The 26196-nt window shown below is 43.0% G+C and overlaps 2 protein-coding genes across 6 annotated transcripts; both read left to right on the forward strand.

Annotated features, from left to right (window-relative positions):
* The first annotated feature begins 883 nt into the window (after window positions 1–883).
* ZNF502 (zinc finger protein 502) lies at window positions 884–14804 on the forward strand. 2 transcript variants are annotated; one of them, XM_053898240.1, is made up of 3 exons: window positions 884–983; window positions 10897–11010; window positions 11511–14804. In XM_053898240.1, the coding sequence occupies exons 2-3, from the start codon at window positions 10956–10958 to the stop codon at window positions 13082–13084; spliced, it is 1629 nt and encodes a 542-aa protein (XP_053754215.1). In that variant the 5' UTR covers window positions 884–983; window positions 10897–10955; the 3' UTR covers window positions 13085–14804. The 2 variants fall into 2 exon arrangements, with proteins under 2 accessions (XP_053754215.1, XP_019272045.1); XM_019416500.2 differs by lacking the exon at window positions 884–983 and adding an exon at window positions 995–1642.
* Window positions 884–25821, forward strand: ZNF501 (zinc finger protein 501). 4 transcript variants are annotated; one of them, XM_053898241.1, is made up of 3 exons: window positions 884–983; window positions 20486–20560; window positions 23196–25821. In XM_053898241.1, exon 3 carries the CDS (start codon window positions 23659–23661, stop codon window positions 24445–24447), a length of 789 nt encoding a protein of 262 aa, XP_053754216.1. In that variant the 5' UTR covers window positions 884–983; window positions 20486–20560; window positions 23196–23658; the 3' UTR covers window positions 24448–25821. The 4 variants fall into 4 exon arrangements, with proteins under 4 accessions (XP_053754216.1, XP_019272047.1, XP_053754217.1 ...); XM_019416502.2 differs by lacking the exon at window positions 884–983 and adding an exon at window positions 18725–19110; XM_053898242.1 differs by lacking the exon at window positions 884–983 and adding an exon at window positions 18725–19026.
* Window positions 25822–26196: the final 375 nt, after the last annotated feature.

Here is a 26196-nt window from a genome sequence, read left to right on the forward strand (position 1 = left end):
TTACTTTTGTATTTGATTAATGGATTCGACGCATATTTATTGAATACCTTCTCTGCCAGATACTGCTAAACACTGTGATATGATGGTAAGTAATAGCTCCACATTAACTGGGTAGAGTTGTACAGAAGATGAATTGGGTTCTTCATAGTTGCCTGTGAGGGGAATGTTACCTGTGTTTATCTCCCTAATAACGTGTGAAAGTGGACCAGTGCGTGTATTTAGGAAGCCAGCTAGAGCTGGAATTACTCATGGGGTGATAATGGAGTGTAAACACTAGTGAAGGTCAAGATTTGAACTGGGTCTTGAAGAACCAGTACAAATTGAATGGGGGGGAGGTAGCAGAGAGTGAGTAGAAGGGAGGGAGACTATCCCAGAGGGGCAAATCCTGGAAAAGGGATCCAGTGTCAGGAACAGACCGGAGATTTCAGGGTGCCAATGGGAAGTCATTTATGATAGAAAAGAGAATGTGAATGATAACAGAATAAGAGATATTGCTGGGTGAGATCAGTGTGTGGGGGCCTAGATTGGGAATCTATCATTCTAACTAACGGATCTTTCGAGGTTCTTAATCAGGGGCTGTTTTTCGCAGATGAATAGACTAGCGCCTTGCTGAGACGGTCCCTTCCGACTCCTACCCAGCACTCTTTCCAACCCTCACGACCCCATCTAGAGTCGGCCTGAGGGATGAAGTGGTCACTGTGTTCCGGGCAGAGGTAGTCTTTAACGCGACATCAGGGACTCGGCTGTGTTTCGGAGGGAAACCAGGCCCCGAATCGCGGCCTTCGAGCACGCCATCGAGATGCTCCTCCCGCTTCCTAGAGAGGCAGCGGAGGGATGCGCCCGACAAGGGGCGCGGAGCCGCTGGTGACGCACTACCGGCCGCGCCACTGCTTTTCCGGCCTGGCGGGTAAACCTGCTCCCTGGGCTGGCGCGCACCTGTGGGACAGTAGTTGCCGCCCCGCGGGGAGCCCCCGGACCTCACGGTGAGCGGGCGGGGCCTTCGGGGGGGGAAAGGAGCGGCTCCGGGCGCCCTCGGCTGGGGCGGCGGGCCGACGCTTCTGTAGAAAGCCTGTCCCGACCCCCATCTCCCCCCAGATTGCTGCCTGCGCGTGCGGCCCGGAACTCCCAGCGGCCTCGGCACCGGGCCCTGCACGGAGCAGAAGTCTAAGAACATGGTGGAGGGAATGAACGAATGAGTGATGACTGAGTGATGGGTAGATAGGTGATCAAGAGCTAGGACCCGTGTTCGGAAACGAAGTCCCGGGGCTCAGAGTTCTCCGGCTGAGTACCAGCTACTCCCACCCCCCCGCCATGAATCTTGCAGCTCAGAAACATTTTTAGGGACCGTCGTAATAGGAAACGGCGGTAGTGTAAAGCGCACCAGGTGGCTAGTCTCGAGTCTCTGAGTCATAATTTTTGAGGCTACAGAGGCTGTTTCTTGATCTATAAAGTTGGACTTTCCAGTAGTCAGTTGACAGCATGTATGTGATAGCACATATGGAAACGTCAGTGTCTGGCTACAAAATTTTACTCGTTACTTGCCGAATATGATCCAGAACTCAGGGGCGGGGCTACAGAATGAGTGACGTTGGAGCCTGCCGACTGCGAAGATGCAGCCAGTCTAGCGCTGGAAGATAGAGATGTGAGCGGATTTTTGTGATAATATTTTAAACTACACTTATTAACACTTAACATGTATCAGGCACTGTTCGAAGCAGTTGTGCTAATTGATTTGACCTAAACCGCAGTGTATTATCTGTAGTTCTTAATAAGCATGTTGAGATAGGGAAAGACTAGATGACTGTCTAAGGACACATTGCTGCTAAGTGACCCAAGGTGCAGAAGAGAGATCGACTGTGCTGCTGCAGCCTGCATGAATAGGTTACTTTTGGCCAACCGACAAATCCAAGAAGGGCTTCAGAGAGGAGTACAGTTAAGTGTGGCCTTATTGAGGGAACTCTCGCTTCAAATTCATCAAAAACCCTACCTGGCTTGCCCATAATCCTTTCTGGCTAATTAGTGAGAGGTAAGGAGGTGGCAGCGAGGAGAAAGCTTATAGGGTTTGAGGAGAGAGCTAGCTCTGTATTACTTTTAACAGGATTAAGCTATTAAAAGTATCTTTCCTTTTTACCCTTCACCACAATACCTGTCTCTTCCCCAAAACCTGGATTCAGACACATCCTTTTATCGTCTTAAAATCATTGACAGTCAGATTATTCTACACTAGGCATTGGTGGAGACACCTGTACATTCCTTTCTGGGGAATTTGTAGGCAAGGGGTCAGTAGACTATGGCCCACAGGCCAAATTTGGTCTGTCACCTGTTTCTGTAAAAAAAAAAAAAAAAAAAAAAGTCTTCTGAAACACAGCCGAGTTCATTTGTTTATATATTGTCTAGTTCTGTTTTTAAGCTACAAAGGCAAAGTTGAATAGCTATGACAGAGACCGACCATATAGCCCATGAAGCCTAAAATATTTAGTTTTCTAGCCCTTTACAGAAAATATTTGCAGTTTGACATGAACTGCTGACAGTTCAGATGACCCACGCTTGGAGCAGAGGGTTGACACCGAGATGTCTTTTCTTCTCCGTAGATTTTAGTATCAAACATGATAATGCCTGACCCCTGTGGAATGCCTGCCATGTGGAAGACATCTTTATAAATGTTTTATATGAACTAACTCATTTAGTTAAGGATTCACAGAATGTTAAAGCTGAATGGATTCATGGATATTATCTGTTTTGTTAGTTTTGTCAGATAAATAACTAGTCCTTTAGGCCCATTCACATGGGCTGTGACAGCAGTTTCTGATTCCCAATTCAGTTCACTTTAATCTTTCTCTGGACAAGAGGCCAATACCGTACCCATTTGGTCTGGCATTTTGATGTTGTTTTTGTTTCTGGTTTTTTTTGGTTGTGAAACCTGTGAGCAAGAACTGTCATTTTTGTTTTATGTGATTGTTTCTCTAACCGTCAAAATAATTCATGCTTGTTGTAGGGAAAGTGAAATATATAGAAGAGTATAAAGGACAAAGGAAAGTAACACCTTAAATGACCCAGGGATCAGTGTGTTAACATTTTGGTGGATTTTCTTCTGTTCTTTGTATTTTGTATATATCTGTGTGTTAATAATAGTTTCTGTTTATTGGATGTTTACTTAGTGCTGGTATATGCATGCATATTTTTTATTTTAATGTTTTGCATTCTGGGTTTTTTAAATTTTTAAAAAATGTTTATTTAATTTTGAGAGAGAAACAGAGCACGAGTGGGGGAGGGGCAGAGAGAGAGGGAGACAGAGAATCTGAAGTAGGCTCCGGGCTCTGAGCTGTCAGCACAGAACCCAACTCAAGGCCCGGACCCACAAACTGTGAGATTATGACCTGAGCTGAAGTCAGACGCTTAACCGACTGAGCCACCCAGGTGCCCCCCAAAATGATCTTTTTAAGGTCTTTTTTTCCAGAGTGTAGCTCTTATATTAACAACCATTACATCTATATATCAAGACTGATGGTTCCAATTAGTCAGTGAGGTCCAGGTTTTTGAGAGCTGTTAATATGTCCTTGAGCCATTACTGTAGCAGAGTTAAAAGGTGTACCTTTGAAGTTTTAGATTGAGGTTATCAGTTTCATTCATGAGCGAAGGCAGGAGTCCTGAGAATTATATGCTGTATTTCTCTGCAGATTCATTCACTAAAAGGTTCTCCAGTTCCCATACACAAAAGTTTATGAAGTTGCCACATTCTGCTTCTCTGCCCTCACCCCATTTCAGAACAATAACCACTGAGAATCAATCTTCCTCTGTAACCATTGAGAACCAGATACTGTAATAAGCATTTACGAATTTTGTAGTGAACAAGACAAACAGCCCCTTGACTTCATGACACCTAAGAGACCAGCAGAGCGGATACAACAAAATCAAGCAGGCATTTAGATAATTTTTTTTTAATTTTTTTTTTAACGTTTTATTTATTTTTGAGACAGAGAGAGACAGAGCATGAACAGGGGAGGGGCAGAGAGAGAGGGAGACACAGAATCGGAAGCAGGCTCCAGGCTCTGAGCCATCTGCCCAGAGCCCGATGCAGGGCTCGAACTCACAGACCTCGAGATCGTGACCTGAGCTGAAGTCGGACGCTTAACCGACTGAGCCACCCAGGCACCCCTAGATAACTTTTCTAAAATCAAATTTATGTAGTTTTCTCTTGTTCCTTTTTTAAAAGTTAAAAAAAATTTTTTTTTAATGTTTTGAGAGACAGAGCACAAGTGGGGGAGTGGCAGAGAACAAGGGAGACACAGAATCTGAAGCAGGCTCCAGGCTCTGAGCTGTCAGCCCAGAGCCTGATGCGGATCTCAAACCCACAAACCATGAGATCATGATCTGAGCCAAAGTTGGACAATTAACTGACTGAGCCACCCAGGCATCCTGATAAGTGTACTCTTTAATCCCTATCACCTATTTCACCCATCCCCCTCCCATCAGCCCTCTGGGAACCATCAGTTTGTTCTCTGTGGTTAAGAGTCTGTTTCTTGGTTTAGCTCTCTCTTTTTTCTTTGCTCATTTAAAAAAAATGTTTATTTATTTATTTTTGAGGGAGGGAAGGAGAGGGGTAGAGAGAGAAAGAGAGACTCTAAAGCAGGCTCTGTACTGTCAGTGCAGAGCCCGATGTGGGGTTGATCCCACGAACTGTGAGATCATGACCTGATCCGAAATCAAGAGTGGGATGCTCAACCAACTGAGCCACCCAGGTGTCCCTCGTTTGTTTTGGTTCTTAAATTCCACATGAGTGAAATCATACGCTATTTGTCTTTCTCTGACTTATTAAACTTAACATACTGTCTAGCTCTATGTTGTTGCAGATGGCAAGATTTTATTTTTTTATGGCTGAGTAGTATTCCATTGTGTATATATACAACATCTTTATCCATTCATCTACTGATGGACACTTAAGCGGCTTCCATTTTTTGGCCATTGTAAATAATGCTGCAATAAACATAGGGGTGCACGTATCACTTTGAATTAGTGTTTTTGTGGTTTTTTTGGTAAATACCTAGTAGTGTAATTACTGGATCATAGAGTAGTTCTATTTTTAACTTTCTGAGGAACCTCCATTCTGTTCCCACAGTGGCTGCACCAGTTTCCATTCCCACCAACAGTGCACGAGGGTTTCTTTTTCTCCACATTGTCTTCAACGTTTGTTTCTTGTGTTTCCGAGTTTTGGTTTTGTATTCTCCTATTTTAACATACTATATTTTCTCATGAATATTCTTTGAAAATAGGACTTTTAAGAGTTATAAAATCTACCATATCGATATGCCATCAATGTTTATTTGCCTGTTGCTTTACAATTATATTAACAGTGTGATCTTTGTACTTAAATTTCTGTGCCTGTCGCTGATTATATTTTTTCCCTTTTTTCTCTGATTATTGAAGCTGTTTATTCCTACAGGAAAACTTTAAAACATTACACAAAGATAGGCCTTAGGACAAAAGTTTACCATAATCGTATTCTTCAGAGATGATCATGGTTAACAATTTGATACATATTCTTAGAGATTTAAGTTAGTTTTTAAAAAAGAAAGCAAGATGTAGATAATAGGGGAAATTTGGGAAGTAGAAGGGAAAATCATTCATAATATACCATATTACCATAGTGATTGATGATTAATTTTCCTTCTTGACTTTATTCATATGCACATTTTAACATATATGCTTGATAGTATTATGTACTTTAAAATTTGATATCCTGCATGTTTTTCATTTATATAGATCATATTTTTCCAAATGATCACATATTTTCATTTTTAATTATTTTAATGTCTATATAATTGCCACCACGTGGAAGTACCATGATTTGCTAAGCATCAGTGTCCATTAGTAGAAAGATTGTGTTTTCCAACAACATTGCAGGGTATTTTTTTTTTTTTTTTAATGTTTATTTATTTCTGAGACAGAGACAGAGCATGAGTGGGGGAGGGGCAGAGACAGAGAAGGGGGACACACAGAATCCGAAGCAGTCTCCAGGCTCTGAACTGACAGCACAGAGCCTGACGTGGGGCTTGAACCCACAGACCTCGACATCATGACCTGAGCTGAAGCCTGACGCTCAACCCATCCAGGCGCCCCCTTTATTTTTTACAGGTAACAAAAGAATACAGCTTTTTTCTTCTTTGAGAAGTTCCTTCTTTCTGAGAAAGTTCTTTTTCTTTTTTCTTTTCTTTTTTTTAAATTTTTTTAATGTTTATTTTCGAGACAGAGAGAGACAGAGCATGAACAGGGGAGGGGCAGAGAGAGAGGGAGACACAGAATCGGAAACAGGCTCCAGACTCTGAGCTGTCAGCACAGAGCCGGACGCGGGGCTCGAACTCACGGACCGTGAGATCATGACCTGAGCTGAAGTCGGACGCTTAACGGACTGAGCCACCCAGGCGCCCCTCTTTTTCTTTTTTTAATCTTTGTTTATTTTTGAGAAAGAGAAGGAGTGCAAGCGGGGGAGGAACAGAGAAGGAGACACAGAATCTGAAGCAGGCTCCAGGCTTTGGGCTGTCAGAACAGAGCTGGAGGCAGGCATCAAACTCACAAACTGCGAGTTCATGACTTGAGCCAAAGTGGGACGCTTAACAGACTGAGCCACGGAGAGGCGCCCTGAGAGAGTTCTATTAGTAGAATTACTATTCTACTATTTGAAGAATATAGGCGTTTTATAGGAATGCTGATGACTTTAAGGACCTTCTGAGATACATTGTATATACTTAGTATTTCTTTTTAAAAATTTTTTTTAAAATGTTTGTTTATTTGTGAGAGAGACAGAGACAAAATGCGAGTGGGGTAGGGCAGAGAGAGAGGGAGACACAGAATCTGAAGCAGGCTCCAGGCTCCGAGCTATCAGCACAGAGCCTGACGCGGGGCTCAATCTCACTGAGCTCCAAGATCATTGACCTGAGCCGAAGTCGGACGCTCAACTGACTGAGCCACCCAGGCGCCCCAGGTAGTGAATATTCTTATCTGAGTTCCTATACCCACAAAATGGTGATCCTGTATTCCAACCGCAACTTAGCCTACAACTTTAAGACCTGATGTATATTGCCAAAGTATCTCTAGGAGAATGGCACTAGTTTACGTTCCCATTGCTGGTATATGAGAAGCTCTTTCCCCATACCTTTGCCAGTCTTTTTTTTTTTTTTTTTTTTTTAAACATTTATTTTTATTTTTTGAGAGACATAGAGACAGAGCGTGAGTGGGGGAGGGGCAGAGAGAGAGAGGGAGTCACAGATTCTGAAGCAGGATTCAGGCCCTGACCTGTCAGCACAGAACCCGACCCGGGGCTCAAACTCACGACCCATGAGATCACGATCTGAGCCAAAGTGGGATGCTTAGCCAACTGAGGCACCCAGATGCCCCTGCCAGTCTTGACTTCTGGCACAAAAAAGAAAATTTCCAATTTGACCTAAAAATAGATTCTTTATTCTTTTCAATTTCTTTGATTACCACCAAGATGGAATTTTGTTTTGATAGGTTTATTGGCCTTTTGTATTTTATTTATTTATTTATTGTCTCTTATAATTCTTGCTCTATGTTATACTTCCCATATTTTTTATGAGTTCATCTTTTTTCCTTACTCGTTAATAAGAAGTCTTTTATCCATTAGGTCCATCTACTCCTTGATGTATAAATCAAAAGTACTTCTCCCAGATTTTTTCTTTTGATTTTATTTGTATTTTGGATATAGAGATTGTTGCTTTTCTGTGACCAGATTTATCAAGTTTTGTCCTTTGTAGTTTGTTTTTTTGCATAACGCTTAGAAAAGTCTTCTCTAATCCTAAAGTCAGTCATTTCTTAATATTTTGTGGTTTCACTTTTTGTATGTAACCCTTTAATCAGTTTAGATTTATTTTGGTATATGGTGTGAGGTAGGAATCTTACTAAGTATTTTTTTCCAGGTAAGCAACAGTTGCAACATAATTCAGAAGTAATCAATTTTTTTATGACTAGAAATGCCAATTTTCTCATATATTAAATTCTTTTATTTATTTCTCTTTGGGGATTAGGAATCTCTAAAATCAAAAGCCAGAGTTAAACTTCCTTTTATTTTTATTTTATTTAAAACAATTTTTTAATGTTTATTTCAGAGAGAGAGAGAGAGAGACAGAATGTGAGCAGGGGAGGGGCAGAGAGAGAGGGAGACACAGAATCTGAGGCAGGCTCCAGGCTCTGAGCTGTCAGCACAGAGCCTGATGCAGGGCTTGAGCTCACGAACTATGGGATCATGACCTGAGCCGAAGTCGGACACTTAACCGACTGAGCCACCCAGGCGCCCCAAACTTCCTTTTAAATATATAAACTCATTGTTGAGGTTTTCCTAGCCACACTCATTTGTTGGTTTTACCTGTTACTCCCAGGATGTTAATTACTCTCTTTATGACACTTCTCTATTCCAGATATGTAAGTCTAGTTTCTACTTGGATATTTGAAAACTAAATGTATCTTCTTTCTCTCCAGACTAGTGTTCCCATTCTCTCTAAAGGTCATTGTCATCACTCAAGCCCTAAACTGGCAAATTATCTTGACTTCTCCCTCACCCTTACACCTCTCCTAAATATTCATCCAGTCCTGTGGATTTTGTCTCTTAGTTGGTCCAGTCTCTTTACTGGACCGCTGAAACAACCTCCCATGGAAGCTTCCAGCCTTCATCTTGCCTCTCCACCTTCCACCCGTTCATACACAATTTTCCTCTGTGCTATGGGCAGAAGGGTGTGTGTGTGTGTGTGTGTGTGTGTGTTTTTAAACGTTTATTTATTAAAAAAAAATTTTAGAGGCGCCTGGGTGGCTTGGTCGGTTAAGCGTCCGACTTCGGCTCAGGTCATGATCTCACGGTCCGTGAGTTCGAGCCCCGCGTCGGGCTCCGTGCTGACAGCTCGGAGCCTGGAGCCTGTTTCGGATTCTGTGTCTCCCTCTCTCTCTGCCCCTCCCCTGTTCCTGCTTTGTCTCTCTCTGTCTCAAAAATAAATAAACGTTAACAAAAAATAAAAAAAAAAAAAAACTTAATGTTTATGTTTTGAGAGAGATAGAGCATGAGTAGGGGAGGGGCAGAGAGAGAGGGAGACAGAGAATTCGAAGCAGGCTCCAGGCTCTGAGCTGTCAGCACAGGGCCCGATGTGGGGCTTGAACTCAGGAACTGTGAGATCATGACCTGAGTTGAAGTCGGACGCTTAACCAACTGAGCCACCCAGGCACCCCAGTGTTTACTTATTTTTGAGAGAGAAAGAGAGAGTGCAAGTGGGGAATGGGCAGAGAGGAGGGAGACGCAGAGTCCGAAGCAGGCTCCAGGCTCTGTCTGTCAGCACAGAGCCTAATGCGGAGCTCGAACTCATGAACTCTGAAATTGTGACTGGAGCTGAAGTCAGACACTTAACTGAGCCACCCAGGTGCCCCAGGATATGTTTTTTGTTTAAACAGTAGATATACTCATGTTACTTTTTGCCCCCAAACCTTTTCATATTCCTTTTGTGGCTTTCTACTCACTTTCAGGTAAATTCCTTAAACTGTTTTTCAGGGTTGGATTTGATCTGGCTTTTTCTTGCCTCAGGCTTCATGTCTTATTTTTGTGCTTAATAATTTGTCTTACTGGATCTCTTTTTCATTTTTCCCAAGTACTGAGCAGGATTCCTTTTGTGTATCGTTTCATATCTCTGGTATATTCTCTTCTGTCCTTACCTGTCTCATTCCTTTTTATCTCTTTTTCAGCGAGGCTTTCTTTCCCAGACTACATCAGGGCCCCTCTGCTCTACATTCCAGCATCTCATATTTCTACTTTTGTAATTCCCATAATTGTAACTACACTTTAATGTCTTTGTCCAGCTGTAATGTAAGTTCTGGGCAGGTCGGGGCACGTCTGACTTTTTCTTCACTGTTTAACTCTGATTGTACTGAAACCCCACTCTACTTCATGGTTCTCTATAGGATTGTGTTGTGGGTTCTTTCTATGCCCCTCTTACAGAATAGGATCAGGAAATCCCAGATAGAATCCTCTTAAACCTTTAAAATTTAGCACAGAGCCACAGGCTTTGGATGAGAATACCACACTACCAGCCTTATGTATTTCAGTAGACTTGTGCCATGCATACATGTGTTTTGAGCACTCGGTTATGGTAAAATCCTCTCTCTGTCTTCCTTTTTCCTTGAAATAATGCTTCAGATTCTTCTTTTCATTTCAGGGTTATATGGAGAGACATTTTTGGATGAACAGTTGTGATTAAATATTATGAACATGAGAAACTCTGTACTATTTTTGCAATTTTTTTGTAAGTGAAAAATTATTTCACAGTTTAAATGAATTTTTTTCCCTTTTAAACTGCAGCCTACACTCTTCATGTTGAGCTGTGCCTGAAGAGAAACTGTTTAGTTGATCTGACCTCTAGAAGAAAGGGCAATCAGTATACTTTCAAGTTGTACAAATAGAGTTCCCTCACTGCTGTCCAGCTCCATAGCATATAGTGGAGATGAGTGGATCAGACTTTAAAGCATCAGCTTTACTGTGAGGCCATTTCCCTGTGCAACTTTTGATTATATTGACTTTTTATATGGATTGTTGTATATAAAGACAGGGCATTAATTAACGTGAATACTTCCATCCGCTTCATAGGTATCATTCTGATTTATTCATCCAGCGCTTGAGTGTTTGCTAATGTGTCAGTCTGGCCGTCACTTTTTATACAGCTGACCAATGGAATTTGTGAAGCTGGAAGGCTGGAAGCCCACTGCAATTTGCGCTGATGCAATCCCTCTGCTAGCTAGACATTTTGTGTCAGTTAGTAGATCGTGTTCCTAGGCAACCATTCTTTCTCATTTTCCTGTTTACTGGGACAGTGATATCCCCTCCCCCACCTTTTTTCCCCCTATGAGCAGGGCTCCCAGTTTTCCAACTCTGAAGTGTTTTCCTATCAAAGCAAAGAGAAGATTTGTGGATGTTGAATATGCAAGGAGCTGAAGAGCAAGAGCTCGGAAGAGAGGTTTGTCCAGGTGAGTGAGCAAAAGGGAAAACCAGGGGGACAGACAGCGGGACTTTGGGCATTGTATAAGAGAAAGTGACTGAAGCTCAGGAAGGAAGATTACCCTGTGTTTTAGGGATGCTGGGGGGACATTGGGGAAGATGTGGGTGAGCGTCTCCTGGGACCAACTTTCCCCAGTACTCATTTTGTCTCCTTTCCAGCATTCGCGTGTCCATTTGCCCATGGTCCACTCTGAATACAAACCACGCCCTGATCTTCATCGTTTTCCCTGTATTTCCACTGTCTCTGGTTCTCTCACTTCCTCTTCTGTGGGGTACCTTATTAATGGTGGTCACCTTACCCTAACACAGATCTCTTCCACCACTTGTAATTGCATTACTTGCTCTACTTGCTTTTATTGGCCCTTACTTCTATGCCATTATTGAGTCACGTCAGAATTAGGCCCCTGTAACTTCAGGGGCTTCCCCTCTGGCCTGCACGAGAGATACTCACTGTGATGTCTTCTTTCAGATTTGATGAGCAAGTCTGTTCCAGAGCAGGATGTCTCTGAAATTGATTCACCAGGGATAGTAGCAAAGAGATTACAAGACGATGCATACCAGGATTCTACATTTGGAGAAAAATATGCATGTGAGAGCATGAAGGAAAACCCTTCTGGAGAGGTTCCTGGACCATGTCTTTTCAAAGAAGGAGGTTTTGGGGGAATAACTTTTATCCACAAGGAAGCATCTCCTGAAATGATTAGCCAAGAATATAATTTTGAGAGAAGCTTACTTTTGACTTCAAGCTTTGTTACACGTCTCAGGGTTTCTACACAAGAGAGCCTACATCAGTGGGAGACAAGTAGCATACACACCAATGAGATTTCAGACCAGAGTAAATGTCCAAGCCTCTCTGCGCAGAAAAAGCCTTGGGAATGTAACGAATGTGGAAAAGCTTTTACTCAGAGCTCATCCCTTACCCAGCATCAGAGGACTCATACTGGAGAGAGGCCCTATGCATGTGAGGAATGTGGGAAAGCCTTTAGTCGTAGCTCCTTCCTTGTTCAACATCAAAGAATTCACACTGGAGTAAAACCATATGGATGTGAGCAGTGTGGGAAAACATTTCGGTGTCGGTCATTTCTTACTCAGCATCAGAGAATCCATACTGGAGAGAAACCTTATAAATGTAATGAATGTGGGAATTCCTTCCGCAATCATTCACATCTCACTGAACATCAGCGAATTCACACTGGAGAGAAACCTTACAAATGTAATCGATGTGGGAAGGCATTCAATCAGAACACACACCTCATTCATCATCAGAGGATTCACACTGGTGAGAAACCTTATTTATGCAATGAGTGTGGCTCTTCTTTTCGTAAACACTCAAATCTTACACAACACCAGAGAATTCACACTGGGGAAAAACCCCATAAATGTGAGGAATGTGGGAAAACTTTTCAAACAAAGGCAAACCTCTCTCAGCATCAGAGAATTCATACTGGAGAGAAACCCTATAAATGTAAGGAATGTGGCAAAGCCTTTTGTCAGAGCCCATCCCTTATTAAACACCAGCGAATTCATACTGGAGAAAAACCTTATAAGTGTAAGGAATGTGGCAAAGCGTTTACTCAGAGCACCCCACTCACTAAACATCAGAGAATTCATACAGGGGAGAGACCCTACAAATGCAGTGAATGTGGTAAAGCCTTCATTCAGAGCATTTGCCTCATTCGGCATCAGAGAAGTCACACTGGAGAAAAACCCTATAAGTGCAATGAATGTGGGAAGGGCTTTAATCAGAATACCTGCCTCACTCAGCATATGAGAATTCATACTGGAGAGAAGCCCTATAAATGTAAAGAATGTGGGAAAGCCTTTGCTCATAGCTCATCTCTTACTGAACATCATAGAACACACACTGGTGAGAAGCTCTATAAATGTAGCGAGTGCGAGAAAACTTTCCGCAAGTATGCACACCTTAGTGAACATTACAGAATTCACACTGGTGAGAAGCCTTATGAATGCATTGAATGTGGAAAATTCTTCAGACATAGTTCAGTCCTTTTCAGACATCAGAAACTTCACAATGGTGAATAACCCTGGCATTCAGGTTATGACAGCTTCTCTAGAAATAGTGACTAGGAAGCTGGCTGGGGCCAGGGCGGGGGGCAGGTACATTTCCCGGAGGGAGCACCGACTGTTACACTCAGAAGAGTATTTCCAGTTACGGAGGCGGGAGCTTGGAGAATGCAGAGCCTACAGCTGGGCATCTGGGAATTCAGGGTAGAAAGGAAGTTCCCTGCTTTTCAGATGAATCTTTGCTGCTTGCCACTTCTCCTTGTGACTTTCATACCTTGAGGTGCCATTGTTAAGTTAGCACTTGTGTTTCCCTTACTGCACTCCTGCCCCACCTTCCCAGCTTGTGACCTGTGTTCTCTGGCCAGTAGGCTGAGGTGCTTTCCCAAACATTCAGTGTGAAAGTGGCAAGAGTTCTGAGGTAGTGCTAAGTAGCCTCCAGGTATCTGAGGCTGCTTTCAACATGCGATCTGTAGATGTGGTCTCATGAAGGAGAGGCGGAAATAAGGGAAAACAAAGAATCCTTATTCATTCATTCAACAAATAAGGGGGTATGTGGCAAGCACTGGGCTTATGTCTACAGATATGTTAGTGAAGAAGGCTTTTCTCGGGGTGAGGGAGATCTTTCCTGATCCTTTCAAGATGGAAGGCAATTTGGGGCTAAAGTGGAAGTAGGAGGTCAAGAGAAACTTATCTTGAGCGATGCCAGTTTGGAAAGGGAGTCAGATCTGCTCAGAGGGCCAGGAAGAGGAATGTCCAAACTTTGTCCCAGAGGAACACTGACTTACCCAGGAGGGACATAGTATGTGCTAGGCTGCTGGTGCTGAGGGACAACGTCCAAACAACTGTTAATGGGTGTTTAGGGAGGAGAAACCATTGGTGATAAAGACAGCCTTTTAGGTTGGCTGGATTCAGGGCTGCCGGACCAGTCCTTAAGAGAATGTTGGTCATTGTAGCGGAGAGGGCTAGGTTTCATTTAATTATGCCATTGGTAGCTATAAACAGATTAGTTAGGTTTCAGATGTTTCCATTTTTATTGGCACTATCTTATTCTTGGATATTTTACCCTTCCCTGTAGGTTAGGTGTAATCAGGGAAACACTGTCATGGGATAAATTTGGAAAGTGTTCTAGAGAGAATTACCTCTTGTTCAAATCATTGAATGTTGAGACAGCATAGTTAGCCACTGACTATGATGGTATTTTATTCTTTTAAGAGAGAAGGCATGTTTTTTTTCCTTTATTTCCTTACTCCCTTTCATGTTCTTCACTGCTACCCAGACCTTGAACTCTGAGAGATGAGGTGAGGATAGCCGTTGTCTGGTATTTGGAAGAGTTTCTATGCTCTGAAGTTCATACAGTTTTAAAAATAATGACTGTTAAAAACAAAGTCAGTTGATTCTGGAGTGGTTGGTTACTTAGAACTCAGTATTAATTTTTTTCCAGAGCAACTGTCTTGTAAGTAGTGGTTTGAGCTATTAATTACCATGAATAGGAACGTGGCAGAAATATCACTCTCTTCCTCTCTAGCTGTGAAGAGTATATTTTCAAAACCTGTCACAGGGCAACTAATAATTGAGTAAATCAATGCTTTATGGACAAAAAAACCCTGTTAAAACTTCATGTTCATGAAAAGTTATATTATTGAAAGGAAATATTGATGTATTTGTACTAAGTGAAAATAACGCTACAGAATTCATTGCTGGCACATACTAAATATGTAATAAATATTTGTTGAATTAATATATTTTAATCAAACTTTGCCCACCAGAAACTTTAGCAACTTCCTGGGCTATGTAGGTGTTTAGAATATTTATACACTACTATCTTCAGAGTCTTGAGTTGAGATTAGAGAGAATTGGGAGAGTTTTCTTAAGGAAGAAATGGGAAATCTAAGGTTGAGACATCTCCAACTTTTTGTTCGAAAGCTTTTTAAAAATAGAATAGACACAACTCTTTTTTAAAATGGTACCATTTTCACTTCCTGGGAAAACAGGAAGGAAAGGATCTTGTCATCTTTCCACTCTCCTTATCCCATATTCTCACACTTGCAAATATTTGCTCCTGGCAAAATTCTCTCATTCGCTGGCCAACCATGTGCCTACTTACTCTAGCTTGGCCCCAAATCCTGGAAATGCCCCCTCTGTCAATCTTGTACTCAGTCTTCGTATCCAAGCAGCCACTGTATCCTGCTTACGTCTCCTAAATCTCAAAGCCATATCCATTGCTACTGCTTTAGTCCACTCCCCAGTTTATTTCCTAGACCATTTTCCTATTTTCCCAATCAGTCTTCCAGTTACCCCACTAGGCCGTCTTTCACATTTCTTCTTGATGGTCTTTGAAAGACACAACTAGCAGTGCTGCTGTTACCTCAGCATATTCTAGCCCCTTAAAAGGCATATAAGGCTCCTATGTTGGCCCATGCCTACATCATCATTCTCAGGTGCCATTCCCTGCATTGCATGCTGTTCCATTGTGCAAATTCCGTGATTCCCCATCACTGCTGGACTCAACTTTGGCACCTTTTGCACATCCTGTTTTTATTGCCTCAATATCCTTCCTTCTGCTTGCCTGGGAAGCTCCCCTCTGTCACTTGTGAACGTGCTCATGCAACATCTCCTTTGAAGCTGTGTCTGGCCTCACATATTTTTTATTTTTGTATTTTATATCTTCATTTTGTTTATCATGTTACATTGTAATGGCTTGTTTACAGATCTTTTCCCACTGAACTATCAGCTCTGTCAAAGCTGGGGCCATGTGATCTTTATTCAGGTTTGTATCCACGGTCCCTGGAATTTAGAGTGTGTTCAGTAAATATTTGTTGAGCTACACTAAAATGTTGAGTCAGACATTTCTCCATGCCTCCCTGCCAGGCTATAACTTAGGTCCACAGTTACCAGCAGAAAGGAAGTGTGGTAAGTATAGAAGCGTGTCCATGAAGTATTTGCCAGGTGCGAGAACTCCAAACCTTTCCCCAAGATACAGATGGTGTGGTTGTATTAAGCAGAAGGTCTCTTAAGAGAAAGTAACCTTTTGTAGCAAAAAACCCCCCAAAACTCCACTTGTTATAAATTAGCCATTTAAATGTCCCATCATTTACTCTGAAAAACCGAGTATTTTCAGACGTCATATTGATGTCAGGGTCAACTGGGAGAGACAAATGCAGCTGTAGAAGCACAACCACTTCAGCTGGAATATCCCTGAAATAAGCAGGAGCTGAATAGTGATGCTGGCCTGGCAGGAGAGCGATTGAGCTTAGTAGCAATCCCAACCATGGAAGCGCTTCCTGAGCTCATGGCTTTCCTTGGCTGGGGATGATAAAGAGCTGGAATATGTTGCTTATTCTCAGTGTGCTGAAATTTAGTATGTGATTTCAGAAGGACATGGCATGAGGCCACATCAGATCCTCAAAACTAATAGAGACAACAGGTGGTTGGACTTGCCCAAGGTCACACCGCTAGTAAGTGTCATGTGAAGTTTAAATTCCTGTATCTTTTCTTGCTTTTCCTTCAGATTTCTCTTTATTGGTCATACTTCTGTTCCATGATGCCCCTTTAGTTGTTTATTATAGAGTTGACCACTTAGGGCTCCACTCTTGCCCTGCTTGTGAGGATGGGAGGAGATTGTTTTAAGATTATATTTATTTTTAATGTTAATTTTTTTTATTTTGAAAGACGGCACAAGTGGGGGAGGGGCAGCAAAGGAGAGGGACACAGAAAGGATCCCAAGCTGACTCTGCACTGCCAGCACACAGTCTAAAGTAGGGCTTGAACCCACAAACCGTGAGATCATGACCTGAGCTGAAGTCAGATGCTCCACTGACTGAGCCACCTAGGTGTCCCTTAAGATTTTATTTTTTAAGTAATCTCTATACCCAAGATGGTATAGAGATTGTGGTTCAACCCCAAGATCACAATCCCAAGATCAAGAGTCACATGCCCTACTGACTGAGACAGCTGGGTGCCCCTGGGAGCTCCTTTTAGATGAAAAAGCTTTTTTGCCCTCAGACCTTCCTGTGTGTGAGTGTGAGAAATAAAATGGTTTTGCATTTTGATTTTGCCTTTATTCGTACATAATGCAGAAGTGTAGCTTTGACCTCAGGTGGCTTCGGTTTCACTCTCCTTCAGCTACTGGCCACCACAGGACTAAGGTCATTTTAGTTTTGTGGAATGGTTTTGGTGTCCACTTCCTCCCTCACCCCCTTCCATTTTCTACTTCTTTGAAGAAGCTCAGCCCAAATTATGTTAAGCCCCAGATTCATATTTCCAGTAAATTGCTCTGCCTAGGGTACCCCACTCTAGTTAGTTGCCACAGAGCAGAGCCTGCTGAGTTAGATTCTTTGAAGCCTAAAAGTTAAGGAAAAATGGTTTGGCCTAGGCTCTTTGGCCTGTGGGATGTTAGGGCTTGCAGGGGAAGAACTTGCTACCCGATTTCAAACATGTGCTGAGAATGTGACACTTGGTAAAAACTAAGGGGAGCCCAACATTATTGTTCCCTGGCATGTCAGCTGACAGTTCTACAAAGGGTTCTTTTTTAGCTGTACATGGTTAGCGATGACCTTAGTATGGGGCATCTCCACTCCTAATTTCAGCCTCCTGAGGGGACTTCATTTTGGTAGAACAGCCAGGCTGGAAGTTTGAGCAGATAACTTTTCTGCTGCATCTCAGTCATTTTTTTCAAGTGTTTAACCCCCCTATGAATTAGCCACTAGGGATATGGTGAGCAGACAGCCCTATTTTCCAGGGCTTGCAGATCAAACGCCTGGAAGTGGATCACGTGCCCTATTACCCCGCCTGAAAGCGGATTAGGTGCCCTGCTGCCCTTCATCCCGGGAATACACTGTCAAGAGGTGCCTGGATGTGCAAGTACTTCCTGAAGGAGTCCTAGGCAAGACCCGAAGTTTTGCAGCGGGGGGGGGAACGGGGGCCTTGCCTTGAGGGCTGGGAAGGCCCCTTGAAGCCAATGCTGAACAGAGGGCTGCTGGGATTTGCGGAGCACGATGGGATGCACATTTATCGAACACTTCTGAAGTGCCAGGAGGTCTTCGTAGTAACACATACTGACTCCATTTAATATTCATGATAACCTTATGAAATTTGGTACCACTATTCAATTTTAGAAGTCAGGAAACAGGGACAGAGAGGTAAATAAAGTAACTTGCCCAAGTTTGCACGCTGAGAATCCGGGACTTAAGCTGAAAACAGACCTATTCTTTCGGCCAACTGTTGAACAAAGTGGTGTCTGGGGCTCCTGTGAGGAGGCCAATTTTCTGGCAGGTGAGAATGTAAGGAAGGCTTACGCCCGCTTTGTGAAACCCTTGGGAAGACCCAAAAGGCAGTGACGTGGAAGAGTTTTTAGGAAGATAAATATGGCCAGGTTGCAGAATGAGTAATAAGAGCGCCTCGTTGGCCGGCCACCAGCCTCTCACCCTTTTGGTGTCCTTACAGTGGGAGGGAGCCTGGTGCGGTGGGTTTGCGGGCTGTTTCCGCAGCGGCGGCTCCCGAGTCGGGCTGAAGCCTGGCTCTGAGCCGGGGAGGAAGCAGCGAGAGAGAGCCGCTCCCGCCTTCCTAGAGAGGAGACCGCAGTCGTTCCGACCGGCGCGGGCTGCTGACGTCACGCCCGCCCGGCGCGGCCCGGGCGGCGTCCAGGCTGCCTGGGAGCGTCCCGACGCCGAGTGTCGGGACGTGCGACGGGCCGTGCCGCGGACAGCACCCGGGGAGTTGAGTCGGCCGTGCCGGGCTGCGGTGATCTCGTCGCGGCGCCACCCTCAGAGCCGGGGCCGGCCCCCCGCAGCGCCTCTTCCTTCCCGGCGCGCGGGAACCTTTGGAGCGGGGGTCGGGCGCCGCCAGCGGGGGCCGGCTTGCCCTGAAGAGGGAAAGGAGAAGGCTGTTCGAGAGCCCTGGTCTGGGAGTCGGGAGACCCGGGTTCCATTTGTATGTACTTGAGGGAGGAAGCGAACTTCTGGGTGCGTCGCTTTTCTGGTTTCCAGAAGCGAATGCTATTCCTTGCTTTTCCAGTTGGCAGAGTTGCGTGGGTTGAATGAGTATAGGTGAGAGTTTGCAATTTCCTTTAAGTTTTTATTCTCTAATAGCAACAAAATAGGTTCTATATGAAGACACGTTTAGCAGCAGGTCCTATTTGTTGAAGGCATTTTCCTGAATACTTCCATGTATTGACTAATTCATGCATCATCACAACCCTTTGAAGTAGTTATTGTCAACGCCAGCCATGTAACCTTTGAAAACAGATCTCAGAAAGGTTAAGTAATTTACCCAAGATCACTTGTCTCATAAAAGGTAGAACAGGGATTCAAACCCAGAGGAGCCAATGGCATACTTCAAGTTTAGTGGAGGAAGACATTTTATCAGAGCATCAAACCAGTGGAAAGTGCCACAATAGGGCCATGTGAAATCCTTTGGGAATCTAGAGAAAGGGCATTGCACGTCAAAAATTTTTCACCAACGAAGAGTGTTCAGTTCACATTTTAGCTGAGTATTAAAGTTGAGCAGCAGTTTGAATTCATTTGTTCAGTGTCAAATAGAAGGTGTTTGTGGATTGGGACCGATTAGACTGGTAACCAGATCCGCGTCTTTTGCTAGAGTGTTCTTTCCTTTCCATTCAGAGGGAGTTCTTAAAACCTTTCCTCTGAAGAGGGGTCCTGAACATCTTCTATAAGACTCCCCTAAAAGACTTCCCCTGTCCTTTCTTGGAGTTTCTGCTTTACAGAGATGCAGTCTTAACTTTGGATTGTGGGAAGATAACTGTAGGGGAGTTTCCTTGCTGTTGACTCAGCCTCTTCTCAAGAAGAGCTGATCTCACTGTTTGATGCATAGTGACTGCTCAATCAGTATTTTCCAAGTAAATGAATTCAATAAGCAGCCTCAACCACAGACGGACTGGACCTGAGGTTTTTGCTCTTTTCCCATCTGTTTTTAGAATCAAAGGATCACTGAATGTTTGTACTAGTTTTCCACTTTCATTTCAGATACGAAAACAAATCACAGATGAAACCAAGTGACTAGCTTCAGGTCATTGAACAAGTTAGTGGCAGAGCCCAGACGAGAATCAGGCCAGTGTTTGTTGTAATGTCCTCTACTTTTCCAGTAGGTTTGGGCTGGGGGCGGAGAGGTGGGGGGGGGGGGGGGAAGGGCTTCGGTTCCAACCTTATCTCCTGTGGAGAAATGTTTACCCCAGGATAGTCCTTAGGAGCACCTGCCCCCTTTCTTTGTGCACTGTCAGGTCTCTCAGAAGACTACCCACTTACTGATTTTTGTCATTGGTAATACTCTTTTCAGGAGAATAATGATATTCTTCATTCAGAATTAAAATAGTTATTTGGTTAGGGATGGGCTATTCCTGAGTTCCTCTGAATCCAGCAGCTGACAATTTCTGGGTGCTTTTTTTCTCCTTCCTCCATGCCTTAGATTTCTGCCCTCCCTCAAGAGAAGGTTCCAGGAGACAAACCAGTGTCGCTTGTGTTCCTAACAGCTTATCTCTGGGTAAGTGAAATCTAACTCAAGAGCCCACGATGGGTTGTTACGGGGGTGCTCATTGGAAGTGGTGGCAGAGCCACAGTGGGACCCACCAGTGACCACCACACCTAAACGCTGCAGACTGAAAACACAGAACCACCCTGAAATGGGCCCACCTTATTCAAATCAGAGTGAGTGCGGCCCATTATGGAAGCAGGCAATGAAGTAACTGGTTACAGGACAGATCAGAGAATGTACTAATTGTGTATCACATGTACTTAAACTGTAGCAAGAGTAGCTACCCCTTCTGCAGTTATCTGGTAGAACATCTGGCAGCTTCACTGAACTGCTTGGTATAATGCCTTAATGGTGTACCAGTGAGAAAACTGGCAGTACATTACTGGAAGACCCATCACAAAGGTGATTTAAGTGTCTCCTCAGGGAATATGAATGGGCTACCGGCTCCGTTTGGCACAAGAGTCTAAGTAATAGCAACTTCTGTTCTTGTGCATCAGAAGGCAAGATGGAGCCTGGGATCTGTTAAATTCAGTAAGAAAAGCACTGTCTGAACTGGATTCGTAGGTTATGGGAACTCTATGAATAGATTGTGACTATGGTCTGAAGGATTCAGTGTAGTTTAATACGTATGCATAATATATGTACACATGCATATGCCTAGAAGAAAGGTCATCAAAAAACCAACTGTGTTTTCACTAGGTGGTGGGATTTCAAGTAGTTTCCTTTGTGGACTGTTTTAGAAGGAGCATACATTGTTTGTATCTGTAATAAACAAAACGAAACAAAACTTTTTGAGACAATAAAAATAAAGGAAAGAAAAGTGTGGTTAGGGTTTGGGTGTTATGTTTCACTATTGAAACCATATGGGGTTAATTTTTTCTTTAAAAAAAATTTTTTTTTTTAACGTTTTATTTATTTTTGAGACAGAGAGAGACAGAGCATGAACGGGGGAGGGGCAGAGAGAGAGGGAGACACAGAATCGGAAGCAGGCTCCAGGCTCTGAGCCATCAGCCCAGAGCCCGATGCGGGGCTCGAAGTCACGGACCGCGAGAACATGACCTGAGCTGAAGTCGGACGCTTAACCGACTGAGCCACCCAGGCGCCCCTGGGGTTAATTTTTGTATACAGCATATCTATACTGGAAGTTTATACATAAGATAAAGATGATACAGTCAGGAAAAATATTCAATATATTTAACCACCAGTGTGGTACAGTAATGCCCAATCAGATCAGTCTCTGATTTTATACAATTTGTGCAGAGATCCCAGTGTGTCCCAACTCTCAGCCCCAGTAGATCTGTATGGACCAAGAAAAAATGATCCTGAAGACACATTCTTTACTGGGAAAAAAATGAATAAATAAAAGCAAATAGCAGAGCAGCAGAACCTATAGAACAATTTTATTTATGCAGAAAGAAGCAAATGGTATGTGTATAAAAATATATAGAAAAAAGACTGAATGAATCTACTCCAAACTTGATAATCTCTGGGAAGGGATTGGGTTTGTTTGGGTAGGGTGGGCGGTGATAAAAAATGACTAATTTATCCTACATACTTTTATATTATTTGAGTATTTTAAAGCGAGGATTTATTCATATGTAACTTATATTTAAAAATTGAAATAAAAAGCGGCCTCAGAGAAGAAGAATGTGTCAGTGTCTTCAGCACCATCCAGGGAGGAGGTTGCTAATGTGTGGCACATGAATATCTGTTCTCAGATTCTGTGCCCTTATTCAGAGCATCAGGATTTCAAAGTCTGATGCCAGTAAGATCATCTAAATACTTCTCTTTCTCCAGTTCTAAGGAGTGTCCTGATGACAATGATTTGGTTCCCATGCAGTTTTTCTGTAGTGGAGAGAATGTGTCAACTAGCTGGACATACAGCATATCAATTTCTCATTATAGATCAGCAAAGTGACTTTCTGTTTTCTGTATCATCTTGTGAATTTGATTAGTATACATCACATTCTGAAGCACTTTAAAGCGTCACAGGTGAGGCTGGGTTCTGGACCATGATGGTATAGTCAAGTTACTGTCCAATGGGGATCTCTTCCCCAAGGACCACCGCTATCCTAATTTTTCTCTAAACAAAACAATGATATCTTACTTGCTTTCAGTAAGCAAGGCTCTAGTTTTTAAACCTAAAGATCTTCCAGTTAGACACAGGGGAGAGCTACAGATGCTGAGTTTTGGAGAGAGAGGTCCAAAGAGACACCTATCAAGGTGAGTGAATAGGAAGGATTGGGGTGATGGACCCGGTAAAAGTAACAGCCTGGAATACCTTTGAAATCTTAAAAGAGAAACTCTAATTGTCACTAGACAATGATGTAAACTTGTACTTTTCTCAAGCAGCACGAGCAAGACATTGCTTATAGGTATCCTAAGGAAATGGAATTACTTTTCATCTGTTTTTTGAGGAGTAGAGACTATAGGTAGGTAGTACTTTTCCCTAACGGTTTACCCAAGATTAGAATACTTATCCTTTTCACATTCTACTATTTATCACTCTGGATCATCCTAAATTACCTGGATTAATTTTTAGTACTTGAGTGTTTCAGAATCAATCACGATACGGAATTGTATAGATTTCCCAAGATATGTCACTACTTAATCTCTTCTCTCTATTATCTGATCTTCTCCCCAGGTTATTGTGATCTGTATATATTATTGAGAAGAGGATAAAATCAAGATTCTACAATGCAGGTCCCTTGTTCTGCACAGAGGACATCTTCCTTCATGATTTTTTTTTTCAGGCAAGAAGACCAAGCCTGATGTAACAAACAGTGTTAAGTGACTTGTGGAAGATGACGAGGATGTCGAGGGTCAGGGAACCTGGTCATCAGGGGTTTACAATTGGAGAAGGTGACGATACATGCCGGACAAGGAAGAGGAGGGGCATCCTGCAGGAATGCCTGAGAGTACAGTACATGCACACATACACACAGAACATTCCCAGGACAGTGTTACTGTAACCATAGTCATCTTTGAGAAAGTACCTTGTAAGTATCATGAACTTGAGAGACAGTTTCCCGTAAACTGCACCTATTGGACAGACGTTCCTTGAGTGCGTTACAAGCAGCACGAATGCCCGCCAAATTTCACTGCAAATGAACCATCAGAAACTTAACATGCAGAAGAAGCCTTCAAGGTGTAGTGAATGTGGGAAATTCTTTACTCAGAGGTCGTCTCTTACTCAGCACCAGAGGATTCACACGGGAGAGAAGCCCTATGTATGTAGTGAATGTGGAACTTGTTTCCGTAAACAGTCAAATCTTACTCAACATTTGAGAATTCACACAGGAGAGAAACCTTATAAATGTAATGAATGTGAGAAAGCCTTTCAAACAAAAGCAATCCTTGTTCAGCATCTGAGAATTCATACTGGAGAGAAACCCTATAAATGCACTGAATGTGGCAAAGCTTTTTGTCAGAGCCCTTCCCTTATCAAACATCTGCGCGTTCATACTGGAGAGAAACCTTATAAATGCACTGAATGTGGCAAAGCCTTCAGTCAGAGCATTTGCCTTACTCGTCATCAGAGAAGTCACTCTGGAGTTAAACCTTATAAGTGTAATGAATGTGGGAAAGCCTTTAATCAGAGTGCATGCCTCATGCAGCATCAGAGAATTCATTCAGGAGAGAAGCCCTACACATGTACTGAATGTGGCAAAGCCTTCACTCAGAACTCTTCCCTCGTTGAACATGAGAGAACTCACACTGGAGAGAAACTTTATAAGTGTAGTGAGTGTGAAAAAACTTTCCGCAAGCAAGCACACCTTAGTGAACATTACAGAATCCATACTGGAGAAAAACCTTATGAGTGTGTTGGATGTGGGAAATCCTTCAGGCACAGCTCAGCACTTGTTCGACACCAGAGGCTTCATGCTGGAGAATAAAACTTGGGATATAACCCATGTGGAAAGATTTGTATGCAAATGCCACCCCCCCCCCCCAATTCTTAGATATTGAAGACTAAGTCTTCAGCTGGGATGAGTGTTCTATATGTTGAGCAAGAGGCAGTGTGTCCTGAAAGTTAAGAAAATAGATCAGAATTAGATAGTCTTGAGTTTGATGCCTTCTCTGCCACATAATGGGTGTACGACCTGATTCTGAGCCTGCTTTCCCCATCCTCCTCAAAAGAATAATGACGATATTTACTAGGGTTATCTTTAAAACTTTTTTTTTTTTAACGTTTATTTATTTTTGAGACAGAGACACAGCATGAACGGGGGAGGCTCAGAGAGAGGGAGACACAGAATCTGAAACAGGCTCCAGGCTCTGAGCTGTCAGCACAGAGCCCGACGCGGGGCTCGAACTCACGGACCACGAGATCATGACCTGAGCCGAAGTCGGCCGCTTAACCGACTGAGCCACCCAGGGGCCCCTACTAGGGTTATCTTGAGAATAAAATGAGTTGTATGTAATAAATAACTGCCATTAATTGGTTTTGAGTTATAGATGTTCCAAAAATATTTAAATCTGGCTACTGAAAACAAGCAATGTTCAGCATTACTGTTTTTGGTTCTTGATGTACTTTCAATGTTTATTTTTGCGAGAGAGAGAGAGAGAGAGAGAGAGAGAGCGCGCTCATGTGCAAGTGGGGGAAGGGCAGAGGGACACACAGAATCCAAAGCAGGCTCCAGGCTCTGAGCTGTCAGCACACTTGGGGCTTGAACTCACAAACTGAGAACATGACCTGAGCTGAAGTCAGATGCTGAACCGACTGAGCCACCCAGGCACCCCTCGGTATATTTTTTAAGAGCATTCTTGATTTCGTTTTTTTTTTTTTTTTTTTTTTTTTTAGAGTAATCTCTGTACTCAACATGGAGTTCAAACTCATAACCCCAAGACCAAGAGTCACGTGCTTTTCTGACTGAGCCAATCAGGTGCCCCTTAACATTCCTGAAATTGGGCTATGATTTCATGCTTAATCTACAGAAGGTTATTTAAACTATGTCTAGATTTAAATAGGAGAATACAATATAAGACTAGTTTACCCTTGGGAAAATTCAGATTTAGAGAAAAAAGAAATTATTGGTATTTGAGTGGACATTGTGCAGTGGATTTCTGGGTCCCCTGAAGCGCCTTCTTTAGATTTTGTTACCCTCACTATTGGACCTTATGTCACTGTAAGCTCTAGACTTCTCTTTTCCATGAAAAGGAAAGCCTTGCTGACTCTAACTGAATAAAAACTCATGTTGTGGGACTTTTGTTTGGTTGGGGAGTGGTGAGGAGAAGTTCTGTGAAAATAAAGAGGGGTGGAAATAGCATGTTGATTAGTATGTGGCTGTGCTTGCTTGGAATTTGTGAAACTGAAGAAAGAAAACCTCATTTAAAATGGGAGTTGGGAGGCCAGAAGGGGGAGCTCACACATACCACACCTCACACCTCGCACCTTTGCAGAACCAAAAGAAAGAGCCATACCTGGCATTCCTAATAGGGAAGAAGCCTACTCTACTAATCCCCGCCCAGGGAACAGCCCAGCCCAGGAGACAGTCACAGCTCAGCCAATGAAAAGCCATTACACTTGAAACACCCAGTGTAGCTAAAGGAATTTTGTTTATAACAGCTCCTCCCAATTCCCCCTTTCCTCTGTAAAAGAGCCGTCCTCTCCTTTGTTCTCCTGACTTGCCTATGGTTTTATA

The sequence above is a fragment of the Panthera pardus genome, unplaced genomic scaffold, assembly GCF_024362965.1.
Source record: "Panthera pardus isolate Hobbes unplaced genomic scaffold, ASM2436296v1 HiC_scaffold_8, whole genome shotgun sequence".
Taxonomy (NCBI): Eukaryota; Metazoa; Chordata; class Mammalia; order Carnivora; family Felidae; genus Panthera; species Panthera pardus.